At 35.3% G+C, this 25,641-nt stretch overlaps 5 protein-coding genes across 5 annotated transcripts; 2 read left to right on the top strand and 3 right to left on the bottom strand.

Annotated features, from left to right (window-relative positions):
• Positions 1-38: 38 nt before the first annotated feature.
• MONOS_1188 (uncharacterized protein) lies at positions 39-2,146 on the top strand. Its single transcript, XM_067864451.1, has 2 exons — positions 39-135; positions 196-2,146. Exons 1-2 carry the CDS (start codon positions 114-116, stop codon positions 1,650-1,652), a joined length of 1,479 nt encoding a protein of 492 aa, XP_067725808.1. The 5' UTR covers positions 39-113; the 3' UTR covers positions 1,653-2,146.
• Positions 2,147-2,151: 5 nt separating this feature from the next.
• Positions 2,152-8,102, bottom strand: MONOS_1187 (uncharacterized protein). The gene is made up of 2 exons (XM_067864441.1): positions 8,053-8,102; positions 2,152-7,980 (listed from the first exon to the last, which is right to left on the bottom strand). The coding sequence occupies exons 1-2, from the start codon at positions 8,072-8,074 to the stop codon at positions 2,426-2,428; spliced, it is 5,577 nt and encodes a 1,858-aa protein (XP_067725809.1). The 5' UTR covers positions 8,075-8,102; the 3' UTR covers positions 2,152-2,425.
• Positions 8,103-12,825: 4,723 nt separating this feature from the next.
• Positions 12,826-13,718, bottom strand: MONOS_1186 (uncharacterized protein; the record flags this gene model as incomplete). Its single annotated transcript, XM_067864431.1, has 3 exons — positions 12,826-13,144; positions 13,214-13,492; positions 13,699-13,718. 3 exons carry the CDS (start codon positions 13,716-13,718, stop codon positions 12,826-12,828), a joined length of 618 nt encoding a protein of 205 aa, XP_067725810.1.
• A 2,681-nt stretch (positions 13,719-16,399) lies between these two features.
• On the bottom strand, positions 16,400-17,245 carry MONOS_1185 (uncharacterized protein; the record flags this gene model as incomplete). Its single annotated transcript, XM_067864420.1, has 1 exon — positions 16,400-17,245. The coding sequence occupies one exon, from the start codon at positions 17,243-17,245 to the stop codon at positions 16,400-16,402; it is 846 nt and encodes a 281-aa protein (XP_067725811.1).
• Positions 17,246-19,249: 2,004 nt separating this feature from the next.
• On the top strand, positions 19,250-22,134 carry MONOS_1184 (putative polyubiquitin). The gene is made up of 2 exons (XM_067864409.1): positions 19,250-19,473; positions 19,535-22,134. Exons 1-2 carry the CDS (start codon positions 19,276-19,278, stop codon positions 21,617-21,619), a joined length of 2,283 nt encoding a protein of 760 aa, XP_067725812.1. The 5' UTR covers positions 19,250-19,275; the 3' UTR covers positions 21,620-22,134.
• The last annotated feature ends 3,507 nt before the right edge of the window (positions 22,135-25,641 follow it).

Consider the following 25,641-nt stretch of genomic DNA (forward strand, 5'->3'; position numbering starts at 1 on the left):
ATATGATCATCTTCAACACAACTTGTTTCGGCCCATATTAAAAATTATAAATTTAATAACTAAAAGCAAAATTAAACATATTGGACCAATTCCAGATTGAAATACATAGAACTATGGACAGTGAGTTTTTTACTGGTTCTAATTTGTTGCTATCCTTTTTTAATAAATTTTATGTTGCTATTTCGTTTTATTTAGAAACTTTGGCTAATATTGCAGAAAAAACTACTGCTGAAAAACTCAAGCTGTTGGAAGAATCAAAAGTTGAAATAGAAATTGCTTCTTTTCATTGTTTACTGAGATCACTCAACGGAACAATATGCAATTCACTTGTTGGGATTTTACAGGATCCTCTAGCAGATCAAAAGCTTAAACAACAATGCTTGGATGTAATCTTCTTACTTGGATTGAGAGGATTTTTTGGGGTTTATATTGATTTTAAAAATCCATTTTTTGATCGATTCGATGAAGCTGGATTAAGTGTTGCACTTTTGGATATACTAAAAAATTCAGTTGCTGATAATTCATCGACTGTATACCGTCTCGCTGGATTCTGTATGCTTCATTTGAATAAGGTTAGAATATTCGATGAAATCAATGCTCCATCAATTTTGAAGTTTATTCAGACCGAGTCATTATTTATGCAAAACAACAAGAATTACAAATCTTTACTGAGCTTAATTATTGGAATTCAATGCATTATGGAAGAACCCTTTAGTTACCCTTTTTTTGAAAGCGCTGAAATGAAAACGATTATGAATCAGTTAGTATCACAATATTTTATTTTTCTAAAAGAAGAAAAAGGATTTTGGAGAAATATCATAATTTCAGAGCTTCAGGTCATCTTTTCGATTATGATGCCAGAAGAAATAGTTTGCCAGGATAAAAAGAATCAACATTTTGATACATGCGCTGAGATTATTGAAGAAGAATTGGAGTATATGAAAATAAATTCATCTGTAATTCAAAGTTCCGAAGGAATTATTGCAAAAGAAGAAAAAGAGCATTTTAAAGATGACAAAACAGAATGGAAAATTAAGAATGAAGCTGCTTTACAAATAACAACAGCTATAGATGAAGACGATAATTTCGACGTTAGGAGTCCTTTCATTGATATCCTCAGAGCAGAGAGACAGAAAGGCTGGATCATTCGATCAGTCTTTGATGGACTGTGGAGCCTCATCTTCAAGCAAAATGAACTCAGAACGCTTCTGATGGAACACGAAAAAATGTGGTCATTTATGGAATTTTTTACGGGCAATGCTTTTAATGGTGCGTTGCTGCGTCCAATATCATATATTATTATGTGGTATATTTTAGAGAGAATGGAAGCGAAAGATTTTTGTCCCGTGACAGATAAGCCCTTTCATTTGCTTCTGGAGATGATTTGCGGAAGATACAAAACAAACGGAATGGAGCGGAATCCGCATATGATCGAAGGCGTCTCCGTCACAATTGGTTCTCTGTTTGGTACATATACTACATATACTGAAAAGAATGAATATGATTTAAACGTTCGCAAAGTTCGTAAAGAATTGAAGGAAATGTTCGAAGAAGCAGGCGTTGAAGCCGAATTCGTTGCCTGTTTGCACATGAAATGGCATGCCATATCAATTCAAGTGGAAAAAACATTTTTGAAGCTTGGCAGGTTTTAGCAGAATAAGTTGATGATGCGAATCTTAGATTTTCTTGTGCTATCATAACTGAATAATTATAAAGAAATTCCCGATTAGAAGAAAGATGCAAATATTTTTTTAACTTGCATTTTTAAAATCAATATTGCTTGCGGTTATCTTTGCATGCCCAAAGCTCATCATTTTCCTTTGAAAGGTCTTTGTTGTTATTTCAGTTTTGATTAATAATTGATAAAGTATTTTAATCTGTAATGTTTAAATCCGATGTTTGAATTAAAGTCCAAAGTTTTCCATTTTTCTTTGTGAAGAGATTATCTTTTTGTATGTTTCTCTGTTGTTATTTTTTTTTTGAAAAGAACCGGATTGCTTTTTCTTTTGTGCATTATCTTCATTGCCTGTTTTGTGCTTATGGTTTCATGCCTTTTAACATTTATGCAGGAGATTTATTCAGGCATTTACAACATTTTGCCTCATTTTATTGAGAATGGAATAGTTGACGATTCAATGGATTTTTATTTCACATAAATGAATTTCTATTTATAGCAATGTTTCATATCTCGAAAATAGCATAAAAAAGTTAAAGAATCAGAAGTGTTTCAAGACAGATGACGAAAATGACGTGATGATTTGAAAACAAGAAAAAGAATGACTCTTTTTCTGCTAATTATTCGCTCTTTCCAAGAAGAGGAGGAATTGAAGAAGTGAATGTGGCAAATCAACATTTACATTAAAAAAAAAAACATAAAAATTTGAAGTGGAGAAATAACATTATTAACAATATTTTGCACATTCATTCACATAAATGAGCTGCTGCCCTCAGCTTCTTTAAGCTTTGACTCAATCGCTAAAACCTTCGAATTCAAGTCCAACAGTTCTGCCCCAACAGCCTCGCATTCTTCATATTTCTCTTCATCCATCAACACCTGCATCTTGTTCTCTAACTCTTCAATTTGCTCCCTCTTCTTCGTCAATTCCTCGTGAAGTGCACTCAAATCCTGTGCTCCGTTTAATTCATCGCTCTTCTGCCCTTCTTTTCCTTCTTCTTCGGTAGAGTTAAGACCAAACGGATCATCGTCTTCATCTCCAGCCAATGTTGCATTCGCATCCTGGCCTTTTGATTCTTTCTGTTCGTCTTCAATAAACCCAAATCCGTCCATGTTATCGTCATCGCCTGCTTCTTTCTTTTCTTCGCCTTCTCCTTTGAACAGTCCAAATGCATCTTCCTCTTCTTCCTTTTCGGCTTTGTCTTCAAAACTCATCAGCCCAAACGCATCTTCCTCCTCTTCCGCCTTCTGCTGTTGTGTGTTGTTTTGATCGGCTTCATTGACTCCGCTTGGAATATGCTGATCATTGCCGTCTCCAACTGTTTGGAAACCTCCTGCATTGTTTTCATCCATCAGGCCAAATGGATCATCATCAGCGGTATTTTCTGTATTGCTCTCTCCGCTTGCTTTCTTCTCATCCTCTTTTTGCTCCTCTTTGTCGTCTTCAATGAAGTCAAATCCAAGTTCTTCTTCCTCTTTCCCAACTTCTGAAGGCTTGTCAGTTTCATCACTCTTTTCATCCTTGTCTTCTTTCTCTTTCTCTTTTTCATCAGAACTAAACAACCCAAAAGCGTCATTTTCATCTGCATTCAGAAGTCCAAATGCATCTTCTTCTTTTCCTTCTTCTTTTCCTTCTTCTTTTTCTTCACTCTTCTTCTCTTTCTCTTCAACATTACCATCTTCCTTGTTCGTATTGTCTGTTGTGTCATTATCTTCCAAAATAAAGTCGAATCCATCTTCTTTGCTTTCTTCTTCTTTTGTTTCCTTTGTTTCCTTATCTTCCATTTCCTCAAATGCTTTCAAGATATCATCGCCATCTTGACTTTGCTGCTGCTGTTGCTGTGCAGTTTCTTCTTTCGCTTCATCTTCAATAAAATCAAAACCTTCCTCTTCTTTACCTTCTTTGTCTTCTTTGCCTTCCTCCAATCCAAATGCATCTTCAATATCCTCTTCCTTTTTCTCTTTTGCTTCGTCATTGTTTTCTTCATTGCTTCCATCCAAAATAAAATCAAATCCGCTTTCTTCTTCTTTTGTTTCCTTTTTGTGCTCTTTCTCTGCACTGTCTTCTTTCTCTGTCTCATTCTCTTTTTCCTTCAAAGCATCAAAAGTGTTGCTCGTATCATTTTCATTGCTGTCAAATTGAAGAAGTTCATCTTCAATACTCGCATGTTGTGTGCTATCTTCAGCCTTCTTTTCTTCTTCTTCTTTATCTTCTTTCTCTTTTCCTTCTTTTGACGTTTGTATTTCTGCATTATCTTCACTTTTCTCTTTTGCATCAGCAACCAGAGAATCCTGTTTTTCTGAGTCTTTTGCAGAAGCAGATGAGGCTGAAGAAGGAGAAAGCGAACTGAGAAAATCTTCCAGTGGAATTGGCTGTGTGGAAGGAGAAGCTGAGGGAAGAGATGGAGAAGCAGAGGGACTAAAAGGAGAAGACGAAGGAGAGGGCCAGGGAGAGTAGACAGAAGGCAGTGGGGGAGAAGGAGAAGGAGAGGAAGAGGAAGAAGAAAGAGACGAAGCAGAGGGACTGGAATTTAAGATAGGAGAAGAAGAGAAAGAGGCAGGTGAAGATGGCTGGGATGTGGTTGTGGAAGATGGAGAGTGGAAGAGCTGAAGCAGATCATCCGACGAAGAAGAAGGCGAACCAGCCGAATGGACTGCAGAAGAAGACTCAGAAGGTGTTTGTGTCGAAAGCAAGCTGCTGCTTCCAAACAGCTCTTCAAACGAGTCCTTCTCCTTTTTCTGTTCGTTTTCTGCTCCAATCATTGCAAAGCCTTCATCTTCGATTTTTTCATCGTCGTCTTCGTCTTCTTCCTTCGGTTTGTATTCACCCAGCTCTTTCTCTTCATTCAGAAGTTCACTTCTGATTTTTCTTCTGTATTCATCCAGCAAAAAGATGCTTTCCTTCTTTCTTTCCTCGTCTTTCTTCTCTTCTTCTTTAAGTGTCTTCTCTTCTTCTGCAATTGCATCCATCAGACTTTTCTCCAAGTCAACTAACTTCTTCTTCACTTCTGCCATCCTCTTTGCGATGTTTGCTCTTTCTTCTGCCCATTTTCCTCCATTTCCACTTCCTCTCTCTATTTTGGACTTGTTTGGCTTGTTAAGTTTCATTCCTTTGAGTCCACTATCATCATCATCATCATCATCTTCTTCTTCTTCTTCTTCTGTTTCGTCTTTGAAGCTCTCCGCCTCCATCTTTCTCTCTTCCTGTTCGTTTATACCTTCCTCTTCAACTCCATCTGCACCTTTGCTTTTCCACTGTTGATGTAGTCTTTTGATTCTGCTGCTCAGTTCATCTCTCTCTTCCCTCGACTCATTCACTTCATTCTCGCAATTCTCAATCAACGTCTCAAAAATCTTTTCGTTTGTCAAATTGTATTCGTACTCGTCTTCATCATCACCTTCATCTTCTGCTTCGTCTTCTCCTTTTGACCTTCCAAAACGATATTTTGGTCCCCAAACCCTCGAAGAAGACGTTGCAGCAACGGTGTTTGTATCAAAAGTGAGATAACTGTCAAGTTGCTGGCTGGTCAATGGCTTTGGATTCCTTTCCTTCAAAGACATTTTTAATGTTTTGCCAATCTTGTTGATGTTCTTTCTATTTCTAACCATTCTTTTCATAATATTCTCAATCTTGTCCATCTGACCTTTCAGGAAATTGAGCATACGAATATGCTTCTTAATGTTCTTTTCTTTTCTCCTCTTCCACCTTCTCTTTATTCCCAGCAGCTGCGCCGACAGCAAAAGCCTGTTTCTCCTTTCCTTCTCAATCAGCCCTTCGATCTCCTTCACTCTCTCATTCCCCTTTCCGACCTCTTCCCACCCGCTCTTCTCCATCTCCTCTATTCCTCTCCGCATCCCTTCGATTTCGCTCAGCCGCGCTGCACTTTCGTCAACCTCCTTTCGCATCGCTTTGATTGCCTCAGAAATCCTTTTGGCTGCTTTGAAGTCACGTGCAGTCGCTGCTGCCTTCTTCTCCACTTCCATCTGGGACAGTCTTGTTTCGATGTTCTGCAGAAGGAATGTCGAGTGCAGAGAAAGAGAAGACGATGCCGTGGGCGGAGGAGAAGGAGAAGGAGAAGTAGCAGACGGAGAAGAAGAGGAAGAAGAAGAAGCAAGCAAATTGCTCAGCTTCGATTTTATCTGCTTTTCTTCGCTGTCCAACTCATCCAGCTTTTCCTGAATGTTGTCTCTTTCTTTCTCCTTCCGTTCGCTTTCCATCCGAATTTCCTCTGCCGCCTGGTTGATCTCCTCTTCGGCTCTTTCTCTCTCAGAAATCAGACGCAGCTGCTTCTCTTCTTCTTCGCCTTCTTCTTTCAAAGCAGAACACGACGACGACAGAAAGATCGCTTCACACTCCACCACAAGCACACTCCCAACCTCCAGCGACGTCTTTGCTTTGCCTTCGATTTCCCTCAGCTTCCGCGAATGCAACTGGAGTTTGCGCAGCTGCTGCTTCACCCGCAGCTCGTTCTGCATCGCTTTCTCCTCGTCTTTCCTTCGCTCTTTCGCTTTCTTCTCCTCCTCAAACTTCTGCTCCTCCAGCCGCACTTCGCTCGCTGCCTCGCCAATCTGCTTGTCCAACTGCCGCATCTCCTCCAGCAGAAGCGCCAAACTCTGCTTTATCCGCTCCAATTCTCTTTGCTTTTCGTCCACTTTCCCCTGCAACACACTCTTCTTTGAGTACAGCTTCGCCTCCTTCTTCTTCACATAAACACAGCTCTGCTCAATCTTCTCGTTAAGAAGCTCTATTTCAACCTCTGCCCGTGCAAGGTTTCTCGATCGCTTGTCTTCGTCCTTCTTCAATGTCTCCATCATCAACTGAATATCTCTGGTTGTTTTCCTGTTCCTTGTAATTTTTGTCTTTTCTGTTCGTTCTTCTTTCTCATTGCTGATAACCTCATCATCATCCTCTTCAAGTTCATCTTCACCCTCTTCACCCTCTTCTTGCATCTCTTCCCACTCTCTCCCTCCTTCCAGTGCATCGCGAGACTCTTCCTTCCTTCTCTCTGCCTGCCGCAGCATTCGCATCCCCATCGTCTCCATCTTCGTTTGGATCGAGTCCTGCACAAGCTCTTCCGACCTCCGCATCTGCATCTCCTCTACATCCAGCGCGCATCTTTCTTTCTCTCTTTTCCGCTCTTCTTGCTCAATCGCTCTTTCAGTCTTCGTCAGCTCAGCCATCTCTGCTGTCAGCTTTTCGCCGAGCTCGTAGTCTTCTTCCTCCAGTGCTTTGTTTTCCTCTTGTTCTATTTCCTTCTTCCTTTGCCGGATTTCTTGCAGTATTTCATCGTTGCTTTTTCTGTTTTGATTTTTCACATTTTCTTCATTGCTTGCAGCATCGCCATTGGATTGGAAATTATAACCCTGATTTTCCATAAGAAGCGATTTACGACTAATTTTTAATTGCAATTTTCTTACTGCTGTTGCTTTAAAAGAATCTTGCGCTTCTCTCAGCAAAGTCTCTACTCCTTTCACGATCTCGTTAACTTTCTTTTCTTTTCCTTTCCGTTTTTCATAATTAAAAGTTTCATCTATTGGTTTTTGTAGGTTCACCTTTCTTGATTCAAATCTTTGATCTTTAAAATTCTCTTGAATTTGCTTATTTTCATAGACAGAAAGCTGCAAATTAAAGTTTGATTTTTCTTTGTCTGAAAGCTCTTCAGCACTTCGCTTTGAACTTTTGTCTATATGAACCTCCGCAAGAACATTAATAACTGGTGGAGTTTGAAGCATTTGAGATTCTGCATAATTGTCATCCAATTTTGTTGCAGAGCTATCAATGACGGTAAAAGATGGTGGTGAAACAAGCGAAATATCATTCTGCTTTATGCTGGGAGTGGGCGTTAAATGAGGAGATGTTGAGGCTATTGAAGGTGCTTCATGGGATAAAATGTTGGAGCGGTCCTGATTTTGTAATTCAGTTATGTTCTCTTCTTTTATTTTTAATTTTTCCACATTTTCATCTTGAAGTTGAAGTGAATGTTCAGGTGTTGCAGGATGCATAGCAATTACAGCAGAAATCTGCTTTACTGATTCTGTATTGTTTTGACTTAATCCAACATTTCCTGTAGTTTGTGGAATTCTTGAAACGCTACGAACGGACGATACTTTTTGCTTTGGTGAAGGCTGTTCAACATCTCTTTGTGTTCCGGGTCGAAACTTTGGAGCATTTCTCCTTCTTACGTTTGCAGAAGGTAATTCGTTTGCCTTTTGTCTTTGGGAGACGGTTGTTTGTACCCTTGAAATTCCCTGCTTTATGCCAGGTTGTGGAGAAAAAGAAATGGATTCTTTCTGCTCCCCCTCTTCTGACAATTATGAAAAAAAAAGTTAGTAAAACAATTTATTTATAAATTGCAAATTAAGATATTAAATCAAACCAATGAAATCAAATGCAGACATAATTATAGCAGCAAATTACGCATGATCTTTTACATAAATTATTTTGAAACCATCAAAAAAGAAACCTAACACAATATCATCACCAAAAATTTGTCAACACAATTAAGTCATTCCTTTTCTGCAAGTTTATTCCTCAATGGAATTATCTTTCTCTTCTTCTATCTCTTCTTCTTGTTTAAAAAATAAGTGAGTAAATAAATAAATAAATAAATAAATAAATAAATAAATAATAAAAATAATGATATTAATGATAATTAAGCCTGGGTGACGTGAAGAAAAAATTTTGTCACGTCCGTCACCAAATTTCCACTTCGTTAAATAATAAAATAAAATTAAATAAAATAAAATAAAATTAAATAAAATAAAAAGATTTCAATTATTTCAAAAGCAATGGTTGTAAAAAATATGAAAAAAAGGATTAATTTAACATGTTTTTGAAAACAGTCATTTGATCAATATGTCCTACAATAATAAGATTGTTTTAAACAAATCAAATCATTCTATTGTACCATTCAAAAAAAAGACACAAAATCTCGATGGAATGAATGAACATTGGTATGATCATGAAGATTTTTTTGATTGCATTGTTTCAAAACATGTCTTTCAACTTGTTTTTGTTCAATAAAATAAATAACAGCCGAGTTGTCTTCCATTTATTATGAAATCGTAAAAACTCGGAAATTGAACACCACATGATAATGTTGTTGTGTAAAGTTGTAAATGTTTTTGGTTTTTTATCCATTGCAATTGTTTTTTTTCAATTTTATCGTATAAATGCTTTTTGAACTGGAAGATTGCAATGAGGAAGATCATAAATAGAAAATCGAAAAAATAAATGAAACAATTGTGAAATGAATTAAAATGAATAGAAATCAATTTATTCAATCGATATGTTCGAAAATCAGAATAAAATGATAGAAAATGAGAAACTTTTGTTGGGAAATGCCACTTGGCTACTAAAGCATGTTGGATGTTGCAAGGAATTGAAATGCTTTGCATGCTGTTCTTTTGAAAAATCATTATCGAACAAAAGAATGAAAGAGATGATAATTGATGAAAATGAGAAGAAAAAAGATGAAATGAATGAAAAACTTTTGACTGATCTTTGTTATTGTTTTGTTTTGCTGGGTGATGATAACGTTTTTGGTGAAATTCTTTCAATCAATGAAACAAACCTTTTGAAAGTTGCGTTGAAGAAAACTGAAAGGAAAAAAAGCAAACGACATAGCGTAAATGGTATAGCTTTTGTTGAACAGCTTTGAAAATCAATTTTGAGTTTTTTTTGTGCAATTTTTTAAGAGAAACTGGGTTTTATTTCTTTTTTCATTAGAAAATGTGAGAGGAACTGTTTTAAAATGAAATCAAAGAGATTATCCAATAGAGATATAGTATATCAGCTATGGATCCATCTCGATTAGGTCAATCAAAATTATAGATTTATGAATATCTGGTGGTTGTTATCATCTTGTATAATAAGTTTGAATAGGCAATGGAAATAAGATAGAGGTCGAGAGTTATTGCTGATACTCTTAGGGGTTATCATGATTAGATATTCAGTGATGTTCTATAAAGATGGAGTTATTGATATGTGTAATCAAGATATATCTATAGCTGATATACCATATCTCTAAGGAGGAGAATTAGCTAAAAGATTAACTGAAAGATTAACTGGAAGATTTGTTAAATGTGTTCAAGTTGGTAAATTAATGGTGAAATTGTGTGAAAATTGGTGTTTTCGTTGATGAAATACATGAGTTGAACATGTGTTGAATGTGTTGATGTGTTGAACGTTGGTATTATCGTTGATGGAAATAACAGGTGGAATTGTGTCGAAGATTGTAAATTAGTGGTGACAATTGGTGGTGACAATTGATGAAATCGTTGATGTTTCCGTTGGTGTGATCGTTGGTCGAAATCGTAAATGAAAATAATTGATTTTGTTTTTTTGTTTTTTAATAAATGGGTCGGAAGAAGATATACGCAACTGTGGAAGAAGCTAAAGAGTCTCAACAGAAACAAATAAAACAGTTTCAGGAAAAACGAAAGGAAGAAACTAAGTATTACAACGAACATGCATCTGAAAAACAGAATAAGTTGATTAAGATATTGGGAGAAAGCTTATCGAAAGTGACGAGTTGATGGATGAGTTGATGGAAAAAGTTAATGGTTAAGGCGAATGTGTTTGTTTTTGGTTGATTTGGCAGTTAATGTGCAAATTGATGAAATAAAAGGCATAGGTCTATTTTGCACCAGTATGGAAAGGCTTTTTTTAATTTCATTATTAACATATTATAAATGCTAATAATTATTAAAAACAAACTGCTGATGGAAAAAGTTGAAATTCTTCCATCAAAAACTTGATATTTTTTCTTTTTTTCTCAACCCATAATATTTTCTTTCAGATCGCAAAGAATTAAAAATTCAATTTCCTAGCTTAACATAGTTCAGGACAACTTCACAATGCAATATTCAAAGAGATTATAATATTATTATTGTTTGGATAATCGAATTTTCACATTTATTGTTTATAATGAAGTAATTTTTAACTAAATTATTTCTTTAATTAATCAATAGTCTTTGCAAAATATGGGATTTTAGTTTTTATAATTTATCGAAAGACACTATTTATAAAGGTTAATGTTTAATTTATTGTGAAAAACAGTTTACAAAGAAATAATAATAATTGGAACATTTATTATTTTTGTTTTTTCATTCTGTGATAAACATTGAATTTATATGAAAGATAGAAATAGTTGCTGCTTTTGACAGAAGTTAATTGTTTGCATTGGGAGAGTGAGAATGGCGAAATTGGAATTTTGCAAGAAAAGATGAAGAGAATGGAAGAGAGGAACACATTGAGAGAAGATATGTAAGGAATGGATCTATTTGACAAGATAGTGGAATTATAGAGGAAATAAAAGAAGAAGAAGAGATGAACAGTTGGAATTCGGCTTGAAGATGTCTTGTTAGTTGAAGGAAAGCAGGAAATCAGCTGAACAGATCTTTTCATGTACAGTTTTTCTGGGAAGAAAGAATGGCAGTGCAGAAGGAAGGGAGGAGGAACGTGTAATGCATTGGGAAAAAAGGTTATGTATTTTTGAGCTTTGTTTTTGTGTTGAATTTTGAAGATATGTTTTGGAAAAAAAAGAAATATAAGAAGAAGAAAGAGATGTAATATTCAAATGATAGAGGTCGTAATGTGTTTGAGTGTGAAAAATCCGTATTCTGCAGAAATGTTGGAATAACATTTGGCGTGCATTTTGGTGATGGTGGAAGAAGAAGAAGCTGCACATTTCGGAGTTGAAACAATTGAAAAAGCAGGCAGAACGAAGAGAAAAGAGAGAATGATGAGCAGGAGTTTATGGGAAGTGAAATCGATGAAAGAGAATGCACTTTTAAAGTCAGCAAACAAAGATGAGGATATTTTCTAAGAGCACAAGCCTCATGGAGCAGCAGCTGGAGTCGAAGACGAAATATACGAGAGAGCAGGGGCAATTTATTTTTAAATGGCGAGAAATAATAATCGAAGGAGATACAAAGGATTGGAAGTGTGAAGTCTGTTGGTTCGAGAGAAAGAAGAGGAGGAAGAAAAGATGGAAAGTGAAGGAAAACGATCATTTGAAAGATGCGACGTTGGAACGGATGACAATCAACTCAAAAATCCACAATAATTGTGAAGTTTTTTGTAAATGACTTTCAAATTTTGTTTTTTCTATTTTTAATTCACTTTATTTATCACTTTTTTCAATCCATCTTCTTTTTTTGTTCTTATCCAATCAGAAATCATCTAATTCATCTCAGGTTTTTCATATTCTTCATTTTGTTGTAAGTTTGCAGAAAACTCGACAAATACAAGGCATTTCTTTTTTTTTTTTTTTTTTTTTTTTTGTTTTGCCTTTGAAAAATTTTCATTTCTCAATTTTTGAAGTATTTTTTTGTTTTGAAAAAAGAGATCAGGAAAAGTTCAATGAATGAATTGCGCACATATGTTATTTGAAATGAAAAACGAAAAACGTGTAGAAAAAGAATTTGTAACGTGGAGCAGACATAATGCACTGGACTCTCTGAGGGATGCTACTCAATTTTTGATGTGGTACGACTGCTGAGCCTCTGGGCTGACTTGGAAATGGGGCAGCGATTTATCGGTCACATGGCTGTACCTGTGCATAGAATAGGTTTGCGGTGCTTCTTTCTAAGCGCTGTGCCTGCAAAGTGTTGTGCGTTGGCCGTATGAGCGTGCTTGTTGGGCAACTTGGTGTCGGTGGGCATCACAGTTTCCTTTCAAAATGTTATCTAATCTGCCATGCTTTTGGAGGTGTGCCATTTTATTTGCCTCTCGAGGGAGCTGTTGAAGTGTTGCACCTTTTTTATATTCTTTTTTCTGTATTTTATTTTTCAACATGGTGCAGCTGGGGATGTTTTGCAACAGAAGAATTTTTCTATGATCCGGGTTCCTGGATGAACCAAAACGGCTGGGAAGGGGATGGAAGCAATGGAAACGGAGATTGGGAGGGGTGTAAGGAGGAGATGAAGAGCTGCAGCAGAATTTTATTTTTTTATCTCAACGGCAGTTATTGTCTGTCCTGGTAGAGCCAGCACAAATACGGATGATTTCATTGGATGCTCTCCTTCAGACCTGGGATTTGCCGCTATTTCAGCCAGCAAAAATATTTCGACTCAAAAAGACATCACAAACACATTTATCGACGAACTTCCTATTCCGTTGTCGAAGTCGAAGAAAGAAAACTCGTCTAAATCACACTCACTGCTTTCCCTCTCCCTGTTATTACTATCTTCTTTTCCCCAACATTGATTGTTGTCCCTTCGCTCGCATGCTTCCCACCCAGCACTGTGATTGTCGAGCTCAGCTGCGCCATGCTCGACCCCACTGCATGCCCCACAGTCTTACAAGGTGCTGACTCGCTCATCCTACACAGATTGCTCGCATCATCCCCACCCACTCCAACATACCGATCTTTCATCCCTTCCTTCAACCAATCCTTCTTTTCTGTATGCTGATATTTCCAACTTCCTGATTGTAAATATTCATAGCACACCCTATAATTATCGCTATTCGTCGTATACGATTCATAGAACGGGTTTCCCGATTAGAAGAGATTGTTAGCATCTCGAAAATACACATCGTGGCCATATGGAGTGGAAGCGTTGCAACTGCAATCGTGGAAGAAGAAGAAATAGCAATAAATGTTGTTGCTTGGAGCTGTTGTTTGATAAGGTTCAAAATCCAATCCTCCACCTCTTGCTGTTGCGTTGCACGAAATAAACTGTACACTTCTCATATTGAATTTATCAGGAACACAGTAGCAACGCATCCCTCCTCCATAAGAACCAGAAAGAGAGCGTGAAGAGAATGAGTACTCAAACAAGAAAGCTCTTCCTCCACTAAAACTGTCTTTTCTTATTCAGTAAAATCAAAAAAAAAAAAAAAATAAATAAAAAATAAAAAACAGTTTGAGAGAATATTAAAAACCAATTTTGAACAAAAACTCATAAATCTTCAATACTTCGTTGTGCTATATATTATTTAAACATGATTTCATTTTCGATTCTTATGAAAACATTAAATGCACGAATATAGTTATTTTGTGAAAAGAACAACATACGAATGGTTTATTGAATACATTAGGAAACGTTAGATAAATATAAATGATTAAGATGAAAATCACACAAACGAAATTAATTGAAATTCTTTGCAGAGTTAAAATTTGAATTTTTAATTCTTTGCGATCTGAAAGAAAATATTATGGGTTGAGAAAAAAATAAAAGATATCATGTTTTTGATGGAAGAATTTCAACCTTTTCCATCAGCAGTTTGTTTTCAATAATTATAAGAATTAATTATATATAAATTTTATTTATCAATAACTCTTTTCCAAACTGGTGCAAAATAGACCTATGCCCAGATTCCAAGGCATTACAGTGTCCTTCATAAAGTTTTGCAGAAAGCAAAATGTGAAAAATCCAGATGAAGAATTTGAACAAACTCATCAGAAAAGGCTGTACTGTTGATTTTGAAGAAAAACAAATTGTGGATGTTACACTGCGATTCAAGGAATATTCACACATCTGTCTTGTTTGTTTTCTTTTGTCCAGTGAATATGTGGAATGAAATTTATTTATGGAACAAATGATGCAACATCCACTTCTGCTTTCTTCATTTTGTTCCATATCAATAAATTTGCGCAAGATGTGTGTGGGTCAGGAAAAAGAAGGAAGTGATGCAACTCTTCAATAAAATACTTTATTCAATCGATTGTTGTGAGAAACGACACGACAAACGCATGATAAGTGAAAAATGAACAGACAATTCAAGTCTGAAAATTTCATCATTTGTCCATTGAAAGTGATAAAAGTGTTGTTTGTCACTTTCGAGCAGTTGGCCTTGGCAATGTTTCGACTATCGGATGAGAAAAAAAATCTTCTACAACCTATGCGACAAAAGAAGAGGTTGATGATTGTTTTTCAGTTTTTTGGAATTTAAGATTGTTTTCATTAAATGTGAAGTCTTTCTTCAACATTCATTAAAACTGTCCAACGGAGTGTTTTCTTGATATTGATCATCAAATCTAAGAATATGATTCCTTGCAAATGAATTCTCTGAAAATGGGACAAAATATTTGACTTCAGACATTTTCATTGAAAAAATATGTGCTTTTCATTAAACCTGTATGACGTAATGACCACTGACGTGAAAATTTTCGATTCTGACGGACTCATCAAAAATATTCACGTCAGTGATTTTTTTTTAAAGTTTAAATATTTCGTGAAAGCATAAAAAAATATTATATTATAATTTATCTCATTTTTTAGTTCATTATTTGCACAAGAAAATCAAAAAGTTTTTTCCTCTCACAAAACATCATTTTAAAAAAATTAAATGGGATACTGACGAAAAGGCAAAAAAGGAATTTCGGATCGTAGGTGACGGTCATTACCATCAGGGCAAGTCAGTATTTCAATGTTGATCAAAAAATTGAAATAAATTTTAATTGTTGAAAAAGTTGCATTTAGCAATGTAAAAGATGAAATGAAACGGAATGATGAAGTATTTTTTTGCACTTTCATAAAGTTATATTGGTGGAAATCAAAATTGAACGCATGCAATTAGAACGCACGTAGAAAACTTGACCTCAAGGAAATTCAACAATTCATCCAGAACGAAATATCATCAGGATATGGTAAGCTTGTTTCAAAAGAGAAATTTTATTGCAGTTTTTTTATTGACAAGCTCACAAAATTTACAAAAATGTCCAAAGCCAGCCATCAAAAATTTCACTCTTAATTGTTTATCTTCATCTCTTTGTTACACTTACAAATATATTGTAGATTTGGCTTCGACAAATTCCTCTTCAAAAAAAAAATGTTATTTTCGTTTTTATTTTCATTCATCTTTCTTTCCCGACAACGTTGATAAACTAATTTCAATATCTTCAATCAATTTGGAGCGTTCGCCTTCTTCATCTTTATCTCTAGAAAAATTGGGATCAATTTTTCAAAAACGCCAACTGGACATAACGACTGAAGAATTGTTCTTCAAAAACGAGTGATAAAAGAAATTTCGTTGGATGAAACAAGCATTCAACAAATGTTCTTGAGAATGAGGATTGCGAAATGGACGAGTTATTTATCACCGTGATAACTGAAAGATGTTCAGAAATATTCCGTAAGCATTTTCATCGAATGAAGATAATCGCTGGATACTTTTATCACTTAATAGAATATGTTATTTCTCTCTTGGCGCAACGGAAGATTAGGGCCGAATCATTGTTGGAATGAGTGAAATATAATGTGCATAAAGATTCTTCATGAAAGTTTTGATTGTGAATTTATTACTGATTAAAACTTTTTCTTATTGTTGACATACGCATTACAAAATATTTCGTTTTTTTCAATATCTCATTTAAAATCTGGGAAATAAACTAAAGACATTTTGAAGCTCATTTGATTTTTATTGTTTTTTTAAAAAAATACTGTGCAATTCATCTCTTAATATTAGGAAAAAAATTAACGTATTATATTTCGCTGCGTTTATTAACGTAAATCATAGAAACCTTGCGAAATGAAACAGTTATATGGTTTATTCATTCATCTTCTTTTGAATCTTTTCTCCTAATTCTAATTCTTTTCTTGTTTCTTTATTAATATCGTTTGCGTCATTCTTTTTCCCATCATCCTTACAGATTGTTCTTCCCCTTGATCCGCTTGAAATAGGTTTCATTTGGGTTTTCCTTTCATATCTACCAACACATTTCGATCTCGAAGTTTTCACTTTTCTCTCTATCTAATTCTTCGATTCTTCTTTGCTCATATCACATACAGTGAATTTGGTGTTGCTCTCTGAAAAGGAGTTGGCAGGGGCAGATGAGGCGAATGAGATGCACCCGCCATTGGTGGCAGTCTGTTGGCTGAGCAGTTCTGAGTTGATGTTGGTGATGGTGCAGTTGGCGAGGGAGAGGGAGAGGGCAGGGGAGGTGGCAGAGGAGAGGACACAGTTGGCTGGAGTGGCTGTGGAGGTGATGTCGGTGATGTTGGAGGAGTTGAGGGTGAGGGGTGCTGTGAGGGAGGTGAGGTGGAAGATGCTTTGGCTGTTGAGGGCGAGACTGGTGATTGCTGTGTGGTTGAGGGCGAGGGAGCCAGCAGTGAGAAAGAAGAGGGGAGTTGTGATTGACAATGAAGATGGGGTTGTTCCGGTGATGGTGGTTGTGTTGAGGTTGAGGGAAGGGGAGTTTTCAGAGAGGTGGAAGAGGACGGGAGTGATGGGATTTGTGGAGTTGTGGGCGATGGCGAGGGCAGAGACTGTGAGGGAACCCTGAGTCTGTTGGAAGAGGGCAGACGAGACAGATGGATCTGGTGAAGAAGATGTTGATGTTGATGAGGATGACGATGAAAATGATGAATATGATGATGATGACTGTGATGACTGTGAATGCGAGTTTGGTGGTTGGGGAATGCCACTGGAGGCGATGGTGGTGGCAGTTGTGCCTTTTCCAGTGATTTTTGTGTCAACCGCGCTGAAGGTGAGTGTTTGAAGAGGAACAAATATTGAGGTGAGGAGCGTGAGGGAGGCGTCTTGGAGGATAGTGAAGCCATTGAGTGCATATTCGATGGTAGCACATGGTGTCTGTTGGGGTCTGCCACAGGCATCAGCATTAGTTACATTGCTGAAAACAATTTTGTTCTGTGTGATGAGAGGTAGCCATCCATTGAACACCGCATTGTCAGCTGTATTGTTATTCCACACTCTTTGTGTTATAGTTGTTGTTAATCCACAGTGATTGAATGGTGATTGGATGATAGCATTGCCACTGAAAAATACATCATTCCCTCTTCCATTTTCTGCTGTATTTCCATCGAAGAAACAGAATGTGATGAATTTTTTTCCATTCATCCAAAAATTAGTTCCATCATTATATTCCGGCACCACCCCGTGTGGAAGAAGAAGTTAATTTATTGTTTATGAATTGACACTCATTGATTGAAAACTGACTTGGCTTAGTTCCTGGAGGGTGATTGAATGTGAGAGAACCAACAGAATCACCACCAGAATTTGCGATACACTTGCGTTTGATGAACAAGAATTGGCCGTTTGAAGAAAAATCACAAATATAGAAATACCATCCAGTTCCACACCAATCTGTTATTGAGCAATTTTCCGCTTTGTTATCAGAAAACGAATAAACGGAAGATGATTGCCTTCCATCAATATCAATTGCTCCTCCATGAGCAGCTGAACAGTTTATGAAATTTGATTATGCAATTTCAATTTATTTGCAAACAGTTACTATATAACGCTCCACCATGATTTGTATTTGAACAATTGAAAAGAAAGCAAGAAGTGATTGTGAGATTTGCATTTGTGTAATTTATTTTCGGAGCACCTCCGTATTCATTTCCACTGTTTGAATCATTCCACTCACACCATTCAAGGAGATAGCTGTTCAATTCAGAAAAAGCCAATCTTCCAAGTTTCGCTCTTTGAGATTCAGATCTGACATCCACCACATCAGCATTAGAAGAAGATCGTACAAGGTGAAAGAAGTTGGTTGCACAAACAAGCAGAAAGAAGGAATGCAGTGATGTGGAGGTTGAAAAATATACGGAGTAGAAGATGAAAAATACATTGAAAAAGCTTATCTTTAAGAAAATACAAAGAATATTCAAATGGAAAATACACTTAGCGTTAACAAAAAACCGTCTGCATTACAGAAATATATGAATGAATAATATCGTTGAAATATTTAAAAAAATCGATTGAAAAATGAAAAATGAAAAGAATTTCAAAAGTTTCAAACTGTTGAAGCGATAAATAGCATATATATGTATTACATAAAATAAATGCACAAGAGTAAATTCCACATTATTGCACAATCCATGCATAACAAATCTTATTAAAGAACAATTCATTCGAAAAAATTATTTCTGAAATAAATTTATGGGATATGAGAAAAAATCAATTTATGATAAATTTAAAATTAAAAAGAACTAATAAAGTTCAAAAAATAAATACTCACACAAAAATAATTATTCACTCCTCAAAAAAAAGAAAAATAAAAAAATAAAAATAAAATAAAACAAAAAAAAAAAAAAATAAATAAATAAAAATAACGCTGGAAAATTACTGACGGACGTGAAAATTTTTTTTCGATACGTCAGACAGGTTCACTTTTCATTGACTTTTTAAGATTAAAAAACACAATAGAAATGGGTCCATTTTTTGACATTCGTGAAATGTTGGAAAACTTTATGTTTTTATTTCAATGATGCCTGTTTATGGAAATGAAAATCAGATTTGTTTTGAAATCTGAGAAAGTGAAACAAAGTGATGAGTGAAGCAGTTTTATCATGCTTTGTGCATAAAAAGCTTGAAAGTCCATATTTTCCCCCAAATGAGTTCAATGAACTTTTTAAAATTCAAAAGATTCAAAAAAATAAATAAAACTGATTTTTGATTTCAAACAATCAAGACATTAAAAATTGTGATTTTTGAACGAATTAAAAAAAACTCATTTATTAACGTATTTATTTCGTAACGAAAAATAAAGGTGAACAACAAAAAAGATGCATTTATATTTTTCCCACTTCGTGATATTTTGTTTTTTGAAAAACATAACTGCATTTTTAAGTCGATGTCCAATTTAAAAAATATAAAGGGTTATGATCAAAAAAGAAAACTGAACTGAATGTCAACGAACACGCAAACAGTAAAATTTTGCACTTTCAAGGAGGGGAACATTTCATTAAATCTGAATTATGATGATTGGATGAAGGGAGTTTTGCGAGGGCTTGCGGACAAATACGATGTTGATGCGCGAGATTTGTATTTCACTCAAAAGCAAAAGATAGTTTCTGACGATGCAAAAGTGCTAGATGTTCTTAGAGTATGGCTCACTTCTTTTGTTTACAACTTCTCTTTCTTGTCGTTCTTTTCCTTATTAACAGAATACTGGAGAAACAATTTATTTAGTGAAGCGAAAACCTTCAGCTGGAGCAGAGGGCACAGCCACTGAAAATGAAAAACTCTTGCCAAGAGTTGAAGAAAATCTTTCTCCAGAGCTGCGCAGCTCAAAGCCGTTTACTGTTAGCGTGACTGTTTGCAACAACGAAATGAAAGGGAAAGCGGTTGCTGTGGAAAATGTGAAGCCAGATACAGAGATTAACGAGTTCGTTGCGATGGTGTTTGGGAACTTACATATGCTTGCAGGATATATTTCGATTGTGTCAGAGATGGGTGCAAAGTGTTCAGGAATATGGAGAAGAGGGCGTTTTGAACATCTTGAAAATTCAGAAGAAAAATATGTATCTAAGCTGACGTACTGTGGACAAAGTGGGCTGTCCTGCTGCATTTATCAGTTGATTATAGCGAATTGTTTGCAAGAGCAGGCTTCTTCATCGACGCCTTCCTCAGCCACGCCATCCTCCAGCTCAAACCCATCAAATGTTGGAACAGAGGCTGCTGAGCAAAATGGATCTCAAACGCTTACGCTGCAGATCGATTATGGTCAAGGAAATAAAATGTTCATTGAAGCAGAAAAGGAGATGCTTGTGGAAGAGCTGAAGAAGGTATTGGAACCAGCAGTGGGAATAACCTCAAATAAGATGACGCTCGTTGGGGGAGGAACGATAATGGATAATGACAGGAAGATTTCTTCATTCTGCTTTAAAGATAAAGATAGGCTTTATGCATATGAAAAAAACGAAGGAATGTTTGAAATTTGCATCAGAAAGCTTTCAGGAAAAACACTTAAAATCGATGTTAATTCGGAGATGACCGTTAAAGATTTAAAAGAAAGGATATACGAATATGATAACACGCCTCCATATGAGCAGAAGCTGACGTTTAATGGCAAGAATTTGGAGGATGACCGTACTCTATCGTCCTATAATATTCAAGAGGATGCAATCATCCCTCTTGTTTTGAGACTGCCTGGAGGGAAGAGCAATGACCTGTTTGTGAAATCGCTCGGTGGGCAAACATTGAGATTTGGGATGGACACAGCAGTGACAAGAGTGAGAGATGTGAAGCAGATGGTGGCAGAAAGAGAAGGGATTCCGGTAGAGCAGCAGAGACTGGTGTGGGGGTTGAAAGAGCTGAGAGACGAGATGGAGCTTAGTGAGTATGGGATCGGGGACAAATGCACAATGCATCTGGTGTTGAAGCTGAGGGGCGGGTTCAATCTGCGAGTGATGCATTTGGACGGGCAGGCAGTGGATGTGGAGGTGGACGGTGCAGAGTCAGTGGAGGATGTGAAGCGGAAGGTGACGGCAGTTGAAAGAATGGATGTGAGCAAGATGCGGCTGGTATCTGGAGGAAGGTGGCTGAAAGACTGTCATGTGCTGGAAGATTTTGGGATTGGACCTGAATCAACGGTGCATCTGCTTCCAACAAGCAGAGGCGGAATGAGCGGGCCAGGGCTTGCATTTGTGGATGTGACGAAGACTGATGCGTTGGTGGAGATATCGTTCAGCAACACAGCCCCACCATGGCGTGTTGTGGGAAGTGGTATCAGCGTAGAAGGAATATGCGAGAATGAGGGATGTCCTGCATTCAAGAAACAGGTAATTTGCCGATGGGGAATGAAGAAATTTGATTTGCATGGGAGCAAGCCTTTCTGCCCGTGCTGTCTGGAACAGATTGTGCCTCTGAAGCCGGGATTCTATGATTGCAGATGGCGAGTCAATTGTGTGAAAGAGGATGGGACACGAATGCAAATGCCATGGAAGGAAGCGGGGGATGAAAAATATACGACATACGATGAGAAGGAAGCCGGAACAGCAAAGTTTCTTTTGCTACAGATTGAGGCATTGCCCAGTGGGAGAGTTGTGAAGCATCCAACACTGCCATATGATGTGGCTGTGCCGGAGGTGTGTGGAATTTGCCACAAAGGACAGGACAAAAACTCAGTACAAATATACAAATGTGGACACTCGTTCCATCGTAATTGCGGGAGTGACTGGGAAGAGACTGTTGGAGAGTGCCCAATTTGCCGGATGAAAATGAAGGATCAGCCAGCTCAATCTGCCTGATTCGACATCTGAGAATAAATCATGAAAGATTCAAAATTTTGATAAAATGATTTTTTTTTCCTGGATGGAAAGCATTCAAACATTGTGGTTTTTATTATTTATTACTGAATGCTTGCTTTCTTTTGTTGATTTTAATAAGATTATATTAAATTTGGTTTTGATAAAGTTCAGATTGATTTGTTTTGATTTGATTGAAAGAGAAAATGGTTGTTTCGCTTCTTTCTCTTTCAATAATAGAGAAGGATAAAGAAATAAATGATTTCTCGATAAATAAAATGCTTGCATTTTTTTTTTAAATTTATTTTTCAATTTTTTTTAAATTTTTTTGTTAAGTTTTATTTGATGATTTTCTGTTGTGTTTTCTGTTGTGTTATTTTTATAAATCTATTGCGAATTTTTTATTAACATTCGCTCGCTTGAAAAACTGATAAGAATGGAAGAGGAGCTTGTTTCTTTTGAGAGAAAACGATAATACTGAAAACTTCCAAAAAAAAAAAAAAAAAAAAAAAAAAAAAAAAAAAAAAAAAAAAAAAGAAATCTTTATTATGTCACCAGTGAAAAATGTTATATCATAGAATTATTAAAACATTCAAAGCTTATGTTTGTTAAAAATATAACATCAATTGGCTGATCCTTTTTGAAATCATTCATTCGTTCGAGTTTTGATCAAAATTTTATCTCAATGGAATTTTGAATAAATGAACTTCAACAGTTAATACATATTGTTCATGATGATATTATTAAGAAATATTTTTCTCTTATAATCCCATTGAGAACAAAATTTTGATCAAAACTTGAACGAAAGTCTGATTTCAAAAAGGATCAGCCAATTATATAAAAAAAAGTTCCATTATAGAAAAATCCACAAAAAAAACTCAAATTTTCTAAAAATTTGATCATAATCATTTCTTTTGAATGATGAGCCATAATCTTTTGTTCAGTTTTCATTTAAAGTTACTGAAAAATGCACAAAACAACAATTTGTTATCATTTTGTGTTGATCAAAAAATTGTCCAAAAATTTTTTGCAAAAAGTTAAAGTGAATTTGAATTAGATTAAGATAATTTAGATAAGTTGAAGGTAATTGAAATGGAGTGAATATATTAAAATTTATTGATTTGAACTAAAATATGTATTGCCCATCAAAATGAAATGGGTTTATTTGAATAATAATAACTGAAATATAAATGAAAAAAAACTATTCACAATTCATCTCATAAAAATCAAATATATTCTAAAAATTCTTAAAAAAATATGAAACTGTGGGAAAAGAAACTGATTTAATAATAATAATAATAATAATAACGTTTTGATAAATAAAAAGGTCAAGATAAAAATTTTACCCTACATTTATTGTAGAGTGAATAGTGAAAATGAACTGCAAACAAGTCCAACGTAATTAATCAAAGGAAAAATGTTAACGTTGTGCAGATTCACTTTTTCAGTTCTAAATAAATAAAGTGTCCAACTTTAATATTTCCGAAATGCAATCATTCAATGCGAACATTGGCATATTCGTTTTCAATTCAAAAACAACAAATGATGGTTTTATCAATCTTATTCGTTAAGCAACAAGTTTTTTCAAGACTGGGATTCTCTTCAATATGCATGTAGCAATCCAAGTAACAAGAAACCCGAGTACAGCAATTAGAGGGCAAAACCACCGAGGATTCATTTTGAGGAAATCAATTTTCAACTTGATAGGGAATAAATATTCTGTAACAAAAGCATGAATGAAATATTCATTAAACAAATATACGCCGAATGTGCAAGAACCAACAGAAGACGTAAAACTCGCTAGAATTTTTTCAGGTCGTGTTGTTGGAGCCCAATTTGACGCAAATGAATAGACCATGCAGAAAAATGAAACGTATGATACTGGAATTAAGCTGCTGTACAGTTGATAAAGATTTCCAAAATACGGATTCTTAAAATAGTGCCCAGATATAATTGTCAATCCAAAATTCAGTAAGCAAGAACTGATAAATATCAAAGCACAAGTAAATCCAGTTTTTGAACTTTGCCAATTTATCCGTTTGATCGAATGGAAATACCCATCCTCCTCAGCCCATTTCGGATGTGGGCCATGAGGGTTTTTTTGATACTCCATGATTGTCCAGAAATAATGCCCCAACAAGAATGAGAGATAAACAGAAAAAAAGAAATCATTTCCCGCTAAGCACTTCATCAAAGTTAAAAATGTTTTAACACAATGATGAGTTATCCAGAGTGCAATGATTGAAAATTCCAAAGTCTTTCTTGTTGTTGCTTGGATTGCCTGCCTCACAAATGGAACGAAAAGAAGAATCCTCATCACAACTTGTAGATACCATAATGTTCCAGGGGAAATAAAAAACCCTTCGATTATATTTTTTATTCCCAAGAACTTCGTTTTCATTTTCAAACCATCAGTAATTCTTTTTCTGTGATAGGGAATGCTCCAGAAAACATATTGAATAAGTCTTCGAAATACATATTTCAAAGTACTTGTCTCCGAATCTTTTAATCGTTTTGGAGATAGCATAAGCAATCCAGTTACCATCATGAACAAGTGTGTCCCAATTCGTCCAAACGAGCACCAAAAATTCGCCCATCCCCAATATGATAATAATTTTTTTGATCTATAATATCCATATTTATATCGTTGCTTCATACAGGCATGGCTCAAGTTAACAGCAAAAGCAGCGCAACATTTAACAAAGTCCAGTGTCCAATTTCTGTTTTTTGTTTTTTTTTCTAAATTAATAGACGAATATGATTCAGATGCTGCATTTGGATTTTGTTTGCAATCCATCTTGAAAGTTGAGTCATCTTCATTTGCTCTTTCTGTAATTTGTGACTGATCTTGAAAGTTCAAATTTTCAATCTTAAAGCATGTTTTCTGCCCATTGATATTATCTTTTCAATGATTTGTACAATTTGAAAAAAATAAAATAAAATAAAAAGAAAATTTTCTTTATTAAAGACAATACCTCCAAATGCATCATTTTCACGTTTCTTTTGGCTTCCTCTTTCATTTGCAACTCGAAGGTCGTAACTGCTTTTCATAATTTTTTAATCTATTTTGTTAAAAACGAGTTCAACACCCTTTTTCTAAGTTTCCTTTCCAAAAATGGGAATGAATAATAAACAAATTGGGTTGAATAATCAACTTCATTTGCATATTTGATAAATTAATGTTGCGCATAACTTATTTGATGTTATGAAAAACAACGCAAAAAATAACAAAAAATTCATTTTCTCATTGTTTAATAAATGAAAGGAATTTCTGCAATTGATGTGAAACAATAATTACGAAATTAAAAAATCATCATAACATATTTATTCTAATCCTTAGAAATTATTGAAACAATTGTTTTTTAATATGATAATTTGATTTTATTCTTTGTAATTTATTTGTAAAAAAAAAAAATATTTGAATGCATCAAAATTAAAGAAAGTGAATGAACTTTAACAAATTCCTTACTTCTCATTGTCAGTAAGCACTAATAAATTCATAACTGTAATGAATTTGAAAATGAAGCTCATGAAACAAAAAGCTCAATAAAATGAAAAATGAGGAATAAACATTGGAATGGCAAGAACTGAGAAAAAATAGTTTTCGAAAAGCAACAAGCATATAACCCTGTTTTGACCTACATCTTCAACATTAGTTCATCAAAATGGGGTGCGGGTCTTCCAAACAGAACCTATTACGCAAGCAAGCATGAAATTAACTTAATTTGAATAAATTTTCTTTCATGTTAAATCTTCCATTAGCACAGTCTCCATTCTTTCTTTATTTTGAGCCTCATCCTTTTTGGTTTTTGAACAGAAGTAACAAAAAACATTTTTAAAGCAATCGCACGAAGATCTTGGTTTTTGACTCAGTTTTGTCATTAACTGAACAGTCGAATGCGATTGAAGAATTCCAAAATAAGAAAGTGGTAACGAATCATCTTGAAGAAGCCTCTTTTTAAATGAAAAGGTTAATTGAGAAATATTTGGTAGCAAAAATTCTATTCAAAATTCAACTGTAGAAA

The sequence above is a fragment of the Monocercomonoides exilis genome, assembly GCF_001643675.1.
Source record: "Monocercomonoides exilis strain PA203 chromosome Unknown scaffold28-1221067, whole genome shotgun sequence".
NCBI classification, from domain to species: Eukaryota; Preaxostyla; order Oxymonadida; family Polymastigidae; genus Monocercomonoides; species Monocercomonoides exilis.

Bases quoted from the DNA above. Each gene is read 5' to 3' on its own strand.
- MONOS_1188 (XM_067864451.1), top strand. From the start codon at position 114: ATGGACAGTGAGTTTTTTACTG. The intron at 136-195 runs GTTCTAATTTGT...CGTTTTATTTAG, and splicing joins GGACAGTGAGTTTTTTACTG to AAACTTTGGCTAATATTGCA.
- MONOS_1187 (XM_067864441.1), bottom strand. From the start codon at position 8,074: ATGTCTGCATTTGATTTCATTG. The intron at 7,981-8,052 runs GTTTGATTTAAT...CATAATTGTCAG, and splicing joins GTCTGCATTTGATTTCATTG to AAGAGGGGGAGCAGAAAGAA.
- MONOS_1184 (XM_067864409.1), top strand. From the start codon at position 19,276: ATGTCAACGAACACGCAAACAGTAAAATTTTGCACTTTCAAGGAGGGG. The intron at 19,474-19,534 runs GTATGGCTCACT...CCTTATTAACAG, and splicing joins AAGTGCTAGATGTTCTTAGA to AATACTGGAGAAACAATTTA.